General features: G+C 33.0%; 2 protein-coding genes across 4 annotated transcripts; both read left to right on the forward strand.

The window, feature by feature from the left end:
- The first annotated feature begins 1829 nt into the window (after positions 1–1829).
- Positions 1830–5887, forward strand: LOC140832694 (uncharacterized). 2 transcript variants are annotated; one of them, XM_073196838.1, is made up of 6 exons: positions 1833–2003; positions 3109–3315; positions 4479–4705; positions 4778–4951; positions 5060–5390; positions 5486–5887. In XM_073196838.1, exons 2-6 carry the CDS (start codon positions 3153–3155, stop codon positions 5728–5730), a joined length of 1140 nt encoding a protein of 379 aa, XP_073052939.1. In that variant the 5' UTR covers positions 1833–2003; positions 3109–3152; the 3' UTR covers positions 5731–5887. The 2 variants fall into 2 exon arrangements, with proteins under 2 accessions (XP_073052938.1, XP_073052939.1); XM_073196837.1 differs by having other exon boundaries at positions 1830–2003; positions 4479–4951.
- A 2541-nt stretch (positions 5888–8428) lies between these two features.
- On the forward strand, positions 8429–11531 carry LOC140832696 (uncharacterized). 2 transcript variants are annotated; one of them, XM_073196840.1, is made up of 6 exons: positions 8429–8834; positions 9791–9911; positions 10384–10523; positions 10642–10701; positions 10809–10877; positions 11100–11531. In XM_073196840.1, exons 1-6 carry the CDS (start codon positions 8622–8624, stop codon positions 11169–11171), a joined length of 675 nt encoding a protein of 224 aa, XP_073052941.1. In that variant the 5' UTR covers positions 8429–8621; the 3' UTR covers positions 11172–11531. The 2 variants fall into 2 exon arrangements, with proteins under 2 accessions (XP_073052941.1, XP_073052940.1); XM_073196839.1 differs by having other exon boundaries at positions 10639–10701; positions 11100–11529.
- The last annotated feature ends 3360 nt before the right edge of the window (positions 11532–14891 follow it).

A 14891-nucleotide genomic window follows, 5' to 3' on the forward strand; every position in this document is an offset into this window, starting at 1 on the left:
AAAATTAAAGTCATTGAAAAGTAAGTGGGAGAGCTGTTGAGGGCCGGTCACATCAGAGAAGTTCAGCTCATACGTCCAACTCATATTTCCTTCAACATTTTGATAACAAATCCGACGAAGTACCTGACCCAACTCGTTATTTTCGCTCGAGTTACATCACTATATAATATTTCACAGGAAAGTTACAAAACCAATCTTCTCTCTCTTATATCCTCGCCACGGACTCCAAAGTGTGAGGAAGCTGGTGGGCCCCATGCGGTGAAACGTTCGTCTCATTTTTTATTTTTGGGAAAATTTTGGACATTCAGATTTTTCTGATTGAGATCAGCTGCTATAAAAATGTATAAAAAAAAAAAAGAATTGATTTTAAAATATTTCAAATTTATATTGCATGCATACTAAAATCCATATACTTTTTAGTCAGGTGTAATTTTCAACTATGTGTTTTTTTATCATGTATAATTTTTAGTTGTGTTTTAAATTTTACTATATGCAATTGTAATTTGTTTTAATTATTTTGTTTTTAAAATACAAAGTTATTTAATGAAATAAAAAATATATGTTTTAACATCATCTTTGCAACTTCATATCACCACTAAAGAAAATAAGATGAAGTTATCAACTTCATCACACTATTGTACATGAATTATATTTTTAACATTCTTTATAATTTTGTTTTTAAAACTTAGTTTGGTGTGTGTTATAACTTATATATTAGCGACGGTTTTATAAAAAAATGGTCGCTAATTTTAGCGACGATTTTAAGAATTGTCGCTAATTAGCGATGATGAAGCGACGATTTAAGAAAAATCGTCGTTAATTAACGACAAGTCTCGACGGTTCTCTTTCACCGTCGACATTTTTGCTTAAATTGTCGTTATCAAAATTGTCGCTAATCAGCGATGTTTTATAAACCGTTTCTAAAATTGACGACGATTTTAACAAAATTGTCGTAAATTTTTACTTTGCGACGGTTTTTGTTTATACTGTCGCAAATTCAAAACTGTCGCTAACACATATTTTTTTGTAGTGTATAAGATGTTTATTGAATAAAAGAATTTGATGACTTGTTAAAAATTAAAATCTTGTCGAATGTGAATGTGTGTCATCTTTGAATGAATATATTTGTCTTTATTCCAATTTCAATAATTAATATAGTTACTTATTTGGATAATGACCATATCTCATGTCAAAATGATTTGAAAGTGAAAATTGTATTGACTCGATTAATGTTTTTAGACTCTCATCCATTGATTTGTTTTGGAATCATACCGTGACATGTGCACTGAATCATAGGATCTACTCGTCTAAATTGGATTCACGCACGTTCTAATATCAACTCATGGTTCGATATTTCATGTATAATATTTTATCCGAATGTTAGATCTAACTAATCCAACATATTTGGATAAGGCATAAGTACAATATTTTTATGTTAAAGATCATCTTTCTTGTTGATTCGTAGACTTGATCGATCGTCAGTTGCCGACAATGTCTAATCCCGTTCATGATAGAGAACTACTCTAGTGAGTCACGAAATGTCAAATGTGCGGTCTTTCTATTTGACCAGAAAAGAAAATTTATCATGATTTATAAAATAAAATTATTATCTCAGCCAATCATGATAAGACACTTGTCCTATCCACTTTCACCAACCAGACCCGGATTGCGGATTGCTAATAAGATCGACTTTTATTTTCTGTGTGTTTTTATGTTTGATAATATAGATATATACAAATTAATTGAAATTACTATAAATATTGTTTGATATAGCAAAGCACGAAGGTTTGTAAATATTATTATTAAAAAATTTGTTTTTTGTGAAGATGTAGATATTAATGAAGATGATTTGGGAGGCAAAAAGAAAGAAAGAAAGTAGAGCAATTATGTTAATTGTGATATAATCATATTTTACATATACACCAGTGGTATTTCTTTGATTAGCCTCGAAGTGACGCGAAGAGAAGGGCTGCGCGTTTCTGCCTTGCCTTGTGAACGAGAAGGTTTGGTTTTCGCCCTTTCCCTCGGGTTTGTGGGTTATTTTTTATTAGTTTTGATTGTTCTTTGAGGACTTTTGTGAGTTGTTTGCGTAAATCTTGCTTCGTCTTCTTTTTTCCCTTTTGGTTTGGTAGTCGATGCTTTGTTTTCTTGGATTGAGTTTGCAACTGAGTTATCTTGGTGTTTTTGGTGAGCAGTCTTCAAATTTCTAGCTGGGTTTACTTGAGCTGAGGTTTCTCGAAATTATTGCAACTTGTGATCGTAGTGTACTTCAGGTTTTCTCATATTTTGACCTTATTTGAGTAAACTTCGAGGAATTTTCTGCTGTGATTTTTGTCTTCTCTAGTCTTGATGGTCAATCTGTTTATGTTTAGATGGAATCTGTTATGAATTAACACATGGGCACGGAGTGGAATCCTTGGTGAAAATCTTGTCATTGAAACTTGTAGAAATTTCTTATGAGTAGATGGGACTTGATTAATCATTCATAGAAAGATACAAACCTGAAGCATGTTTGGCCAACTTGTAACACTTCTGATTCTAAGAATTAGTCGGCTTTATAGGAAGCTCGAAAAATCTACGAAACAACGATAATTGTTTGTCTAAACTTACAATTTTAGTGGGGATGACTCCCTACATTCGGGAAATTCCTGTGAAGCAAGCATATTGAGCCCTAGTGTGTGTCGTCGTCTATGTAAAGAGTTAGCTTCTTTATATAAAATACGCCAAGGGGAGTTACTTGGCTGGGGGAAGGGAAGGGGAGTGGAGACTGTGGGTCCCTTTGATGGAGTTCAGAATTATAACTTCATCGTTATACATTTTTCGTTATCCGATTTTAACATATATATCAACTTGCATCACAACGTAGAATAAAGCCGAAAACTCTTCGATTATATGTTTATTTTAAGTAGAATATGATCTATTAAAACTAACATTTCCACATTACCAGTTCATCCTTCAAATATCGGCCTACATACTATTTGCTCATATCTGTGCCACTGTTAGCAAATGGGATTTGTCTAATTTTTCTTGTCACAACCTAAAACTTCTCTTTGTGATCAGTCAGCTTTTGTGTCAAATTTTTTTTGCTTTGTTTTCTCATGAACCCAGTTAAGGCATCAAGTGTTGTGGCACTCTCTTTGCATTGGATTACCATGTGTCCTCCGGTAGGGCCCTCTTCTCCTGCTGAAATTGGTCAGCTTTTGAATGATGAGCAAAGTTTTTTGTGGCTGGATCGATACAATCGAGGATTCTCTCTCCCAACTAATGTGCTAGCAGATATGACTCCCTTCCAGTACCACCCTTCGAATTTACCAGGTGAGTTTTAAGGTTTCTGCCATTTGTTTTATTATGTGTGTTTACTATTGTTCTTTCTATCAATTGAATATCCATGCTTGTAAAAATTCTTACTCATGCCTCGTTTATGTTCCATCGCTACTGTGACTGTTTCCGATTGGAAATACTATGGAAGTGGTTATTAACTCTCATGTCAAACTACTTTTATGATGGTGGTGACAATTAAATATTTGACTAGTGGTTGCCTCGGTCATCTTCTGTGGCTGTCTTTTGATGGCGTCACAATCAAAATGTGAAGTTCAGATTGCTATATGGTTTCAAATGTTAGGTTGTGCTTGGATACAGGGATTCGAGGTTATGAATTTCAAATCCATTTGACTGCTTTGATATTATTCAAATTCACCCATTCCTTAGCTTATGTAGATGTAATGTTGATTACAATGGATTTGAAATACACTCAAGATGAATGTCATTTCAAATTCATCCTTCAAATCCTTCCCTCCAAATGAAATCTTTCTATCCAAGCTCAACTTTAGAGTCTTGCCACAGCCACCAGTTTTTAACTCATAGTATAACGGGCGATAGCTCAATGTATCAGAGTTAATATCACATATTCAATTCATATAAAATATTTATTTATACAATATTGTAAGGGGAATTGTTTGGAGTAGTAATTCACCAAAGTCTCGTGTGTCATCAACTATTGTTTTCAGTTCTCACAAAGTTTGTTGAACATATTTAATAAAATCACCAGTAGGCAGACGTATATATCTGGAGCTTTTGTATGGCAGCAAGGATATAGTCAGTAGCATTTTTCTGACTCGAGCTCTCTTTTCTATTTCCTTAAAACTGCTCACATCGAACAGGTCTTTTACACAGAATAAATAAGTTATTGCTCTTCATTGAACTAGATAATCTGATAGTATTTCATTAACATGGATATGGATCTTAGGTGATTTTCTAGTTATACTTCAATATGCAATATGTCCTTCCATCAATTATCACTCACCAACACATGTTGTTTCATTCAGTAGAACACAGCTATAACCTTCACCTATAAGTTTCATGTTAAATCGTGATATTCCTGGCATATACGGCAAAACAGTAAATATTCTCGGGCATGCTTAGCTACTACCATTTTACAGTTTCCGAAATGAAAAAGAAATGCTCGATGCTTCTTGCAGAAGGAATTTGGTACCTAGTTGATGCAAACGAGAAAAAGGATTCGGTTTATGGATTTTGGAAAGACAAAGGGGAAGCTTGTAAGATATATTCGAACTCATCCATTTTTGGTTGGAGAGCGAGTCTTGAATATTTCGAAGGCCAAGCCCCTCATGGACAACGAACTGATTGGCTTATGCACGAGCACAAGATAACTCAGAAGGGACGATTCTATAAAGATAAGCCAAAAGTACCCACTGTAGCTATTATATCTGTCTGTGTTCTTTTGAACTGCAAGTCAATTTGGTTAGTGATTGTGCAGGAGTCGAGATCACTGTGTAAAGTCTTCCTCTATAAGGCAAGAATTTCGGAAAATGAGTCGCCCTCCTCTCAGAACAACAAAACTGTGGATGGATCAAAGCCAATTAGTATGGCTGCATCAATTATACCAGACATAAATAGTACCTCACTACAAGATTCTAAAAATGAATCCCAGGTGCGCTGACTTGTGTTCCTTTTACATTGGTTTTACACTTGTAATGGTCTAAATCAAATATTTAACCGATGGTTTCTTGGCTCATTGTTAATATTTCATTTTTTGTAGGCGAAACCGGAATGTGATGCGGGATTGCTCCCATTGACGGATATCACTTCGAATTTTTCTCCACGAGATTTGTCTGAACTAGAATGTTTGTCAAGAGGCGATTATTTGGAATTAAATGATCTACAAGATGATCCTGAATCTAATTCTTCCAGTTCACAGAATTCAACCTGTCCTAGCAAGTTGTCAGAAGACTACTTTGATTCGTTGGGTTTACTACAAGATCTTGAGGAAGAAGATCGCATGAAAACTAAGGAGAATCCTTCGAGTTCTAGATACCATTTCACTCACACGGTGGGATCCGACCGCGTAATAATTCAGCCTCCCTCTTCAGGTGTATCTATCAGTGATAATACGAGTCACTTCCCTATAGTCTGTATTCGTACTCGATAAGGCTTTATTCTTCATTTTCTTTTGATGCATTCCTAGGATCTGCACTCTCTGTTGGTGGAAGTACTTCAGGAAATGAACAGTTAACCGTAGAAAGAGCACTAGAAAATACTGCTAAAAGGCATATATCCGACACCCGAGATGAAGGCCCTTCGAATTTCTCTGATTCTTCTTCATCGCCATCCGCTAGCCATACAAATGCAAGTTCAGATGGAGAAAAGAAGACCTCCCCCCGGTCCCGGATGAAAAAGCTGAAGCAATATTGCTGTTTTAAACCATTGTGAATCAACCACATATCACTCACACGGAAATCCAAGAAAATTAAGCTAAGCACGACTAATATTGCAAGAATTAGTTTATATTAAGAAGATCAGAAAATTGATCCATGCAGAGAAGGAATCTTCGGAGGCTTCTTATTTATGATATTCTGTATTTTTCGTTTGTACGATGTTATAATATGGGTTTGTTTATAATATCTTTTATGTTAAGAGTATTGTTTTTTTTTTGTGAATATCGATATGACTGATTCGTCTAACAGATAAAGATTCGTGAGACCGTCTCTTTAATTATTTATAAATTAAGTTATAAAACTAATAATAATGAAACAAAAAGTAAGGTAGGGGAACCCAGAGTCAACATAGCCCCTATCCCCCACATTAAATACAAAGGAATTTTGACCATACACATGTTACCTACAGTAGCATATCAGCCCATCGTACATAAATAACGTGGCTACTATTATTGAATTTTGTATATGAAAAAATTATAATTATGCTCTATAATTGGATACTTATTTTTCTAATTGACCGCTTCTTTTCTTAAAATTATACCTTAGGTACGATTGATTGATTTTTCTTAATTGTTTTAAAATTATAAATTTTAGCTATTTCAAGATTTCGGAATATTAATTTAGAACCACTTAAAGCTTAAAATCATGAAGTCCTCTTTGTTATTGGTATCCGGAAGTGCGATATTTTGATATATAATTATGAAAATAAATAATAAAATTGAATAACGAGATTTACATGGAAGACTTTTAAAAATTAGAGTGGGTCTCATGTGAGACGGTTTAACCCTAACGATATTCACAATAAAAAGTAATACTTTGGCATAAAAATTAATATTTTTTCATGAACAATCCAAATAAGAGATCTGTCTCACAAATACGACCAATGAGACCGTCTAACACAAGTTTTTGTCTAAAAATTATTAGGATAAAAATCATGGACAAAATCAAAAGATTCCACTGTGATATTTTATAAGTTAAAATATGTCACTGTGTTTTAAACAAAACACTCACTTTCTTAATACAGAATAACAAATACATCACAAGTATTATAGAACAAAACATTCAAATAATACCGATGAGATGAAGATAAGAACTTGAGAATGAGATTATCTAAAATGTTATGAGAGAGCTCGATTTATAGATTTCTCTCTGTTTCATATGAATTGAAATGTGTTTCTGTCATTTGTTTTACACTACCTTTTCATGTTGACCAACTTCCAACAACTCATTAATGTCGCCAAACATTCTTAATTTTGCATATATTTCTCATGCTTGAAGATTTAATTGAGAATCAAATATATATTCATATATTCTTTGATTTTATTATCTATACCACTCAAATTTATCAATGTTTATTGACTTGCTCAGAACATCAACTATGTTATCTTGATTAACTAATTATTATTTATTTCTAGCACTTAAAATTATGAAATAGCATATTTCATCCATAACAAGTTATATAAATTTGTGCCAGCCTAATTTTATATCCCGTCAATCTATAGAGCCATATTTGAACCCGTGGATTCTTGATTCTACATACACCATTTTACCCTTTTAATAAATGTACAGATATGAGCAGTGTTATTATCTACTCATCATATGATACGTGTGTTTAAATAAATCATGTATATATATTCAACCATGATAATCGATGAATTAATAAAAATATTACTTTAACATTTTAAAAGCCTCCTAGTTCTTCAATACCAAAAAAAATCCGGTAGTCGCTTCATTTTTCCGCCGAAATCATCCAACGGCTGATAATAATATAATAATAACGATAATTAATGGCCAATAATGATATTCTCCGTTATGGCGGGAACACCTTTTCCACTTGGAGGGAAAACATTTTTAGCACCAACTATTAATTAATGTATTTAATAATGATTGTTGATTGATTAAATAAGAGTAAAAAATCATTTTACTCTTATTTAATAAATATCTTAATAACATAAAAAAAGTACATATTTAATTAATATATTTAATAATGATTGTTGATTGATAAAATAACGAAATAAATAATACTAAATATGAAAACTAGATTGTTTATTTTTAACATTTTATATTTAGGAAAAAAAATTTGTGAGACGGTTTCATGTATCGTATTTTGTGAAATAAATATCTTAATTGGGTCATCTATGAAAAAATATTATTTTTTATGCTAAGAGTACTATTTTTTATTGTGAATATCGATAGAGTTAACCTGTCTCACAAATAAAACTTTGTGAAATTATCTCACAAGAGACTTATCTTTGGCAAAAACTTGTGTGAGACGGTCTCACGGATCGTATTCGTGAGACGGATCTCTTATTTGGGTAATCAATTAAAAAGTATTACTTTTTATGCTAAGATTATTACCTTTTATTGTGAATATATGTAGGGTTGACCCGTCTCACAGATTAAGATCCGATCTCACATGAGATCCTTTCTTTATATTTGATAATAATATTTAAACGGTTCTTTCCATTTGGATGAATCAGAGGATAAAAGTGTAATTTGACATTGAGGTCGGACACCATTCTCCATGAAGTCAGATGGTCAACGCCGATCTCCTGCAAGTGGTCACGCCGAAACGCAAGCCCCCTAATGCATGATTGACGACTCTTGCACACCACGTGGCCCTGGATGATTCGTCAGCTTTAGGCCTTCGGGATTCACAGCCTCCACGCACAACTAAAATTATAGCGAGAAAAAACACAACTAGCAGCGTCACTCTCATTCCTTCTCTCTCTTTGCGCACTGTGTTTTCTCTCTCGAAAACAAAACCCAAATTTCCCCTTTTTTCCAGCATCCTTTCGCCCAAAGACTCCATTTTTGGACTCAGTAATGCCGCATCTTTCTGCTAGTGTGATTTTCGTTACATTAGGTGTCTAGACAGTATTGAAAATGCTGCAAACTGCTGCTGTGATGGAGAGTAATGGGGGATTTTCGTCGCATTCTTCGCAGCTGCAGAGTGGGGATAGTAGTGAGGAGGAGCTTTCTGTGCTGCCGCGACACACGAAGGTTGTGGTGACTGGGAATAACCGTACCAAATCCGTGCTCGTGGGTCTTCACGGAGTGGTGAAGAAAGCTGTTGGGCTCGGTGGATGGCATTGGCTGGTAATTCATGGACGAAATTTTGAGTCTTTTTGTTTTTCTAGGAGTGGTTTTTGGATTTTTTGTTTTATTTTGGGTTTTGGTAATTCATGTCGACCTTTTGAATTCCCAATTCTGGTTCGGTGGAGTCATGTGGATGCTTATGTTAGTGATTCGGGGGGTTTCATGATTATTTATGGCAAAAAAATTTCCGTTCTCGTCGTTGAATTTCAAAAGGATGTGCTCTTTGGCTTTCATTTCTTAAAAGTTTGTAGTTTTAGTTTCAATTTTATACCAATTTCCATTTACCTTTTTGAATCATCAATCATCTGGTATTTTTCTGCATGGGGCACTTTGTTAACGGATCTATCTCTAATAATGTTATATCCTTTGATTTTGATCCTATTAATGTTATTTTGTTTATCTATTATTCCAATGATGTGTTTACAACAATTTCTTGGATATAATAATTTCAATGATTAATTGTGGATTTTTATTTAAACTACACGAATAATATAATATTTGGATAAATTAATAGCAATAGCTAGCTACTGGCATCAGATATTGTTCAGAGTTTTCTATTGATTGAATCATTCTCTGATTTTTTTTCTTTATGTTTTCAATGTCAGTATATCATAATTTTCTCTGCAAGATGGTTGAAAATTATAATTTATTTATGCACAATAATAGTTTCATAGTGGGAGACATTCTCTGGGATTGTGGTGTGTGACTCGTTTGGTTTGTATATTCCATACACATATGCTAAATGTCCGTTTTATTCCTTGTATTTCACTTACTTTTGAAACTAGAATCAGATCCCTTTTCTTATTATTCTAATTTTTGTTGTGAAATATTTTGTAGTTATTTTCATTGTAACTTTAGATCTCAATCTGCGTGTTTCGTATCTTTGAGAAAGCATTACTTCAAATGGTTCTTTTTGGTTACAGATGAAAGATCTCGATATTATCTTAATACTGCAGGTTCTTACCAATGGGATTGAGGTGAAGCTTCAAAGGAATGCCTTAAGTGTCATTGAAGCACCAACCGGAAACGAGGAAGATGATGACTTTGAATTTGAACATGTGCCGTGGAATGGCTCAGGTACCAGTTAGTGTTGTGTTTGCCTAAATTTTTTTACTTGATTTTAATGTTCCACTGCTAAATTAGATGCTATTTTTTCAGCTATTTAAAGCAAACTCTTCATAGGGTTGAATACTTAATATTGAATCTTTAAGCATTCAATATTTTTTGGTGAATTACTGAATTAGGCGGCGTTCTTTTATATGATCATATGCATGAAATTATGATTCAATTGAAACTTGAATGAGACTTTTTTGCTTTGGGGTAAAGTTTTTTATATCTTATTTAATGCTTTGATTCATTTCAACAATCATACAATTTTTGAAAAAGTTGCTTGGGTTTTAGCATTGGATTCTTTCCATTTATTTCTCTCCCCCATTCATTCTTTTGCCTACTTTTTGCTTGCTTTTTTTTTTATCAATCTCTGATCTTCAGTCCTTTATTCTTTGGCCCGCCACATAATCTGATTGTGTCATGTACTCCATTTTCTTAGCATCTGATGATACTCAAAAATCGCATAGATCAAGGCATCGTATGCACCGATCATTTGGGTTGTCTCACAAATCCATAAGATGGTCACTCTCTTGCGACTCGCAGTCGAAAGATTCCCTTTCTACTACAAGGGGCTCCACTGTAAGAGACATCTACATTTTCTTCTTTAAAGAAGTAAAAGGGTTTCCACATTTTTACAATAATTTTATATCCATTAACCAATTATTGAAAAAAATTGTCAAACCATTTTGCACAGAAGGTTGACTTTGGTAAACTTGAGATGGCTGCATTGTGGAGATATTTTCGTCACTTTAACCTTGTGAGTAGTTTCATATGACATAGGAATTGATCTGAATTATATATTAATTCGGAAATATGGCATCTAATTTTTAAATTACGATGCTAATATAATGTTGGGGCCATTAGGTGGATTCTAATCCCAATCCTTCTAAAGAGCAACTAATCGATGTTGTCCAGAAGCATTTCATGTCGCAGGTAACATTACATTGGTCATGTTAAATGACTTGCAACTCATTTTTCGTTCACTGTATTCAAGCAAATTGTCACTTCCAGTGTCCACACCCATGCAATCGAAGCTCTGCCAGTAGCTATTTTATATCTGTGACCACTCCATAAAATGGTTACCCCATGTGGTAAAGGAGTTCATAAGCTGCTGTTTCCCCCCCTTTCCTCATGGCGTCTCTTTCATTTCTGCAGCAATTGGATGAGCTGCAAGTGATCTCAGGGTTTGTGCAGGCTGCTAAGAGACTTAAAATGGTTTGCAAATGACAATCGAGTGACTACTCCAACTCTTTTGCATGCCGTTGGTTTGCTGTTTGCTGACTCTTAACTAATCGAGATACCTTAATCTACCCCATCTCCTCCCTTAGCCGAATGTGTATATGCATGTATCTTCTAGGGTTATCCCTTTATTAGTGTAGGCCTAGTTTTTAGCTATGTAGATATATGTAAAAGCCGGTGGACTATCCGATGACACTCTCGACTACTAAGAAGCCATTCTTGGCTAAGGCTTTGGTTTAATGTATTGCTAACGAAGGGGGAGCTTTCTTGGAAATGTATAGACCTATTTCACGTATGCTTAGATCACCAATCTTTCTTGTCAAGCATCAAGGGATCATCTTTGAGAGCTATCCTTTTTTCTTTTTCGTTTGTTTGAGATGTCATGTGTGAGACTGTGGAGGGGTGTGATTTTGCTTATTTTTCATCCATATAAATTAAAATTCATATTCATCTTAAATGAAACATAATTAAATGTCCCAAACTATATATTTTTCAAGGATTAGACTTTAAATTAGTAGAACACCTTTTCCACAATGTCATCCACAATGTCATGGTCATGTGTGTATCTTTTACTATTTATTAATATAAATAGAGGATGTACAAAAATTATTGTAATTTACTTTACTTTAGCCCACTTTCTGGCCAGAATCAAATTCGTTGCACGCAAATTTAATCTAACCTGGCTTCTAGATTCGGCAACAACTATAATCTTGGTCCGTAGATTTTAAAAAATTGTTAAAATGGTGAAACTAGCATTGCATAGTCCATCAGAGAATAATGTCGATAATTTGGGGCAAAACATATTAATAGAAGGAGATTTCAAATCGAGATTTATTAGGCTTAAAGTTGACGACCATGATAAATGTAAATGCCACAAATGTCCAATTCTTTTGGGGGAAGAGAAAAAGATATATTCTTAAAAAAACAACACAAAGTACAAATAGATCATTGCAAAGGGTATCCAATGTTTACTTTTTGATCTCCAATTTGGTCAATTTATTACCTTTATTCTTAAGGGAAAATTTGAGATTATGATTATATAATTGCTTTTTGCTTAGTATTTATTTTGAAACCAATTCATCTATTTCCACTAAATTATATATATATTTCCCTCAAGAAAATATATTTCAAACATGACTTTTAATTTTTTGTAATTCTTAAAAAATATTGTATCATATTTATGACAATAAGTAACATGTTTAATTTTAAGTATACACCAAACACTATTTAAAAAATTATACGTATAAAATCTGGCGTAACCGACCCAGCATATTATTTCGTGATATTGTATTCACAGTAAAGAGAACATATTCAAAAACGAAAAAAAAATTGCTTCTTAAACATATATTTTTCCTATAAAAATGCAAAGCAAAACCAAAACAAACTTGGACGTCTCGTCCATGCAAAAACTTGTGCATTGGAGATCACTCTTTTGATGGAGCCCATATGTCTCTAGGTCAATTCGTGAGGAAATATAGGAACTCGTGATCGTTCTTTTTCGGTGTATATTGGATAAATCTTCGTACTAATATAATAGTCAGCAAACATACTAGTCAAATAAATCACCTTAAGCAAGCAACACACGACATGCACGTCCGAGAAAGTATTGACAGGGATAATCAAACTTATGATAACTGATCAAGTATTAACTTACTCTACCAAATTGAACATAACTTTGAGACACAAATGAAATATATTTACAAGAGCTTGGGGATACCAAGTAAGCAACAAATTTACATATGTCAAATCGTTCTAGGTTCAAATCAGGTGCTTATATTTCGTCTATAAAACTCGTGTCCAAGATCTTTCTCCAAAGTCAAGTTTTGATCCCCTTGGAGATCCTATCCGCTTTGACATATAATTTAATTAATTGACAACTATAACTAAAAAATTTGACTTATAATATAGAACGAAATTGCGTAAAAATGAATTAACATTATATGACCAAAGTATTATATATCTGGTGATACCTACTCCATGTGAGGTGGACCAACCAAACCCCCCCAAAAAAAGGACCCACAAGCACAGTCTGCAGTTTTTTTTTCTTGGATTCGTTGTTTGTCCCAATTATGCTTTGGGTGGATAAGGAAGTCATAGAATTTGTCTTATATTCATATTCTAATTATCAAATTTTCGAAATCAGCAGCTGGAGAAAGATATCGTTAGTATTGGTCATCGAACTCGATATCTCGTCTCAAACTTTAGACATTAATGTCAAATAAGTTACGAATCATTGCCGACCGCTACAAATTTTAAGTTAATTAATTGTTTGCAACTCCTCTTTGGGGTGAACTTTTGAGCATATTTGGAACTTGAAATTGCCAAAATCTGGAAAACGTTAACCCATACTTGTAGCCTTTAGGGCCACCATTGAGCCATGAACCATTTCATAACTAACCAACCCCATCATCCACAGCTCCCGGAAAAGAGAGTGTACATATAAATATATATAAATAATAAAATAATTTAGAAAAAAGAATGGTTTCAACCTGTAATAGTTAAAATACATTTTATTTTACTATTTTACAAATGATCTGAAAAAAGAAATCTTAGAAGCAACTTTATTTGATATCATACTTTCCTTTTATTTTCGTTTTTTTATGATATGAATCAATAATATTAAACAAACAACAAATCATTATTTACTAATTAACTGAGATACAAAAGAAACACACTCAAAAAATGTACGTTTATTCGAGATCGTATGCTGTTTCTAGCCGGTTCTTTTACGAGTCGAGGGCGATGCTGGATCATAGTCTCGTTCAATCTTGATAAGAAGTTGATCCACAATAGGTTCATTCATAGAGAAAGGGTTCAAGTATGAGACGTAGAAAGAAAGAAAAAAGTGACGATGCATTTCAGTAGACTAGATAGATAAAGTGGTCGTCTCACCAATTGGTTGATTTTAATAACATAAAAATGTTGACTTTTTTTTATAAAAGAAAATCTTAGATAAGTATATTCAAATCATACTTTTATATATATATATATATATATATATATATGTATATATATATATATATATATATATATATATATATTAAAATAATAAACGTCTTTTCAATCAAATTGTCAAACATTTTGCAGAACAAGTTGATTGGGAATTTCAAAATCGAAGTTCTATTCTAATACTCATAGGAAATCCAAATTGCTCATTGATTATATATTAAATAGTACTCGTCCACTTAGCTATCGGGGATTTCAATAATATTGGGAGTCTGGGACTAGCATTTTTTTTCATAACCTTAATCAATGATTTTTTTTAAAAAAAAAATTAGTTATTTTTTTGCAAATCAACCTTCAAACATATATAATTAAAACAAAAATCAAGTAGAAAAAAATAAAATAAAAATAGTTATATATATAAACCCTATTATGAAAGAGGTTAAATTAATTGAAAAAAAAAATCAATTCATCTAAAATTTTAGGCAAAAACTTGTGCGAGACAGTCTCACTGGTCGTATTTTGTAAGACAGATTTCTTATTTGGGTCATCAATGAAAAATTAATACTTTTTATGAAAGAGTATTACTTTTATTGTGAATATCGGTAGGGTTGACCACTTGACCGGTCTCACAATAAAGATTCGTGAGACTGTCTCACAAGAAATCTACTCAAATTTTTAACCTTCAATTTGTACGGTATTCAAGATGATTTAAATTAATCATCATATTAAACATAATGAATGCTTTATATATTCCTTTGTTAA

The sequence above is a fragment of the Primulina eburnea genome, chromosome 5 (genome assembly GCF_022965805.1).
Source record: "Primulina eburnea isolate SZY01 chromosome 5, ASM2296580v1, whole genome shotgun sequence".
Classification (NCBI taxonomy): domain Eukaryota; kingdom Viridiplantae; phylum Streptophyta; class Magnoliopsida; order Lamiales; family Gesneriaceae; genus Primulina; species Primulina eburnea.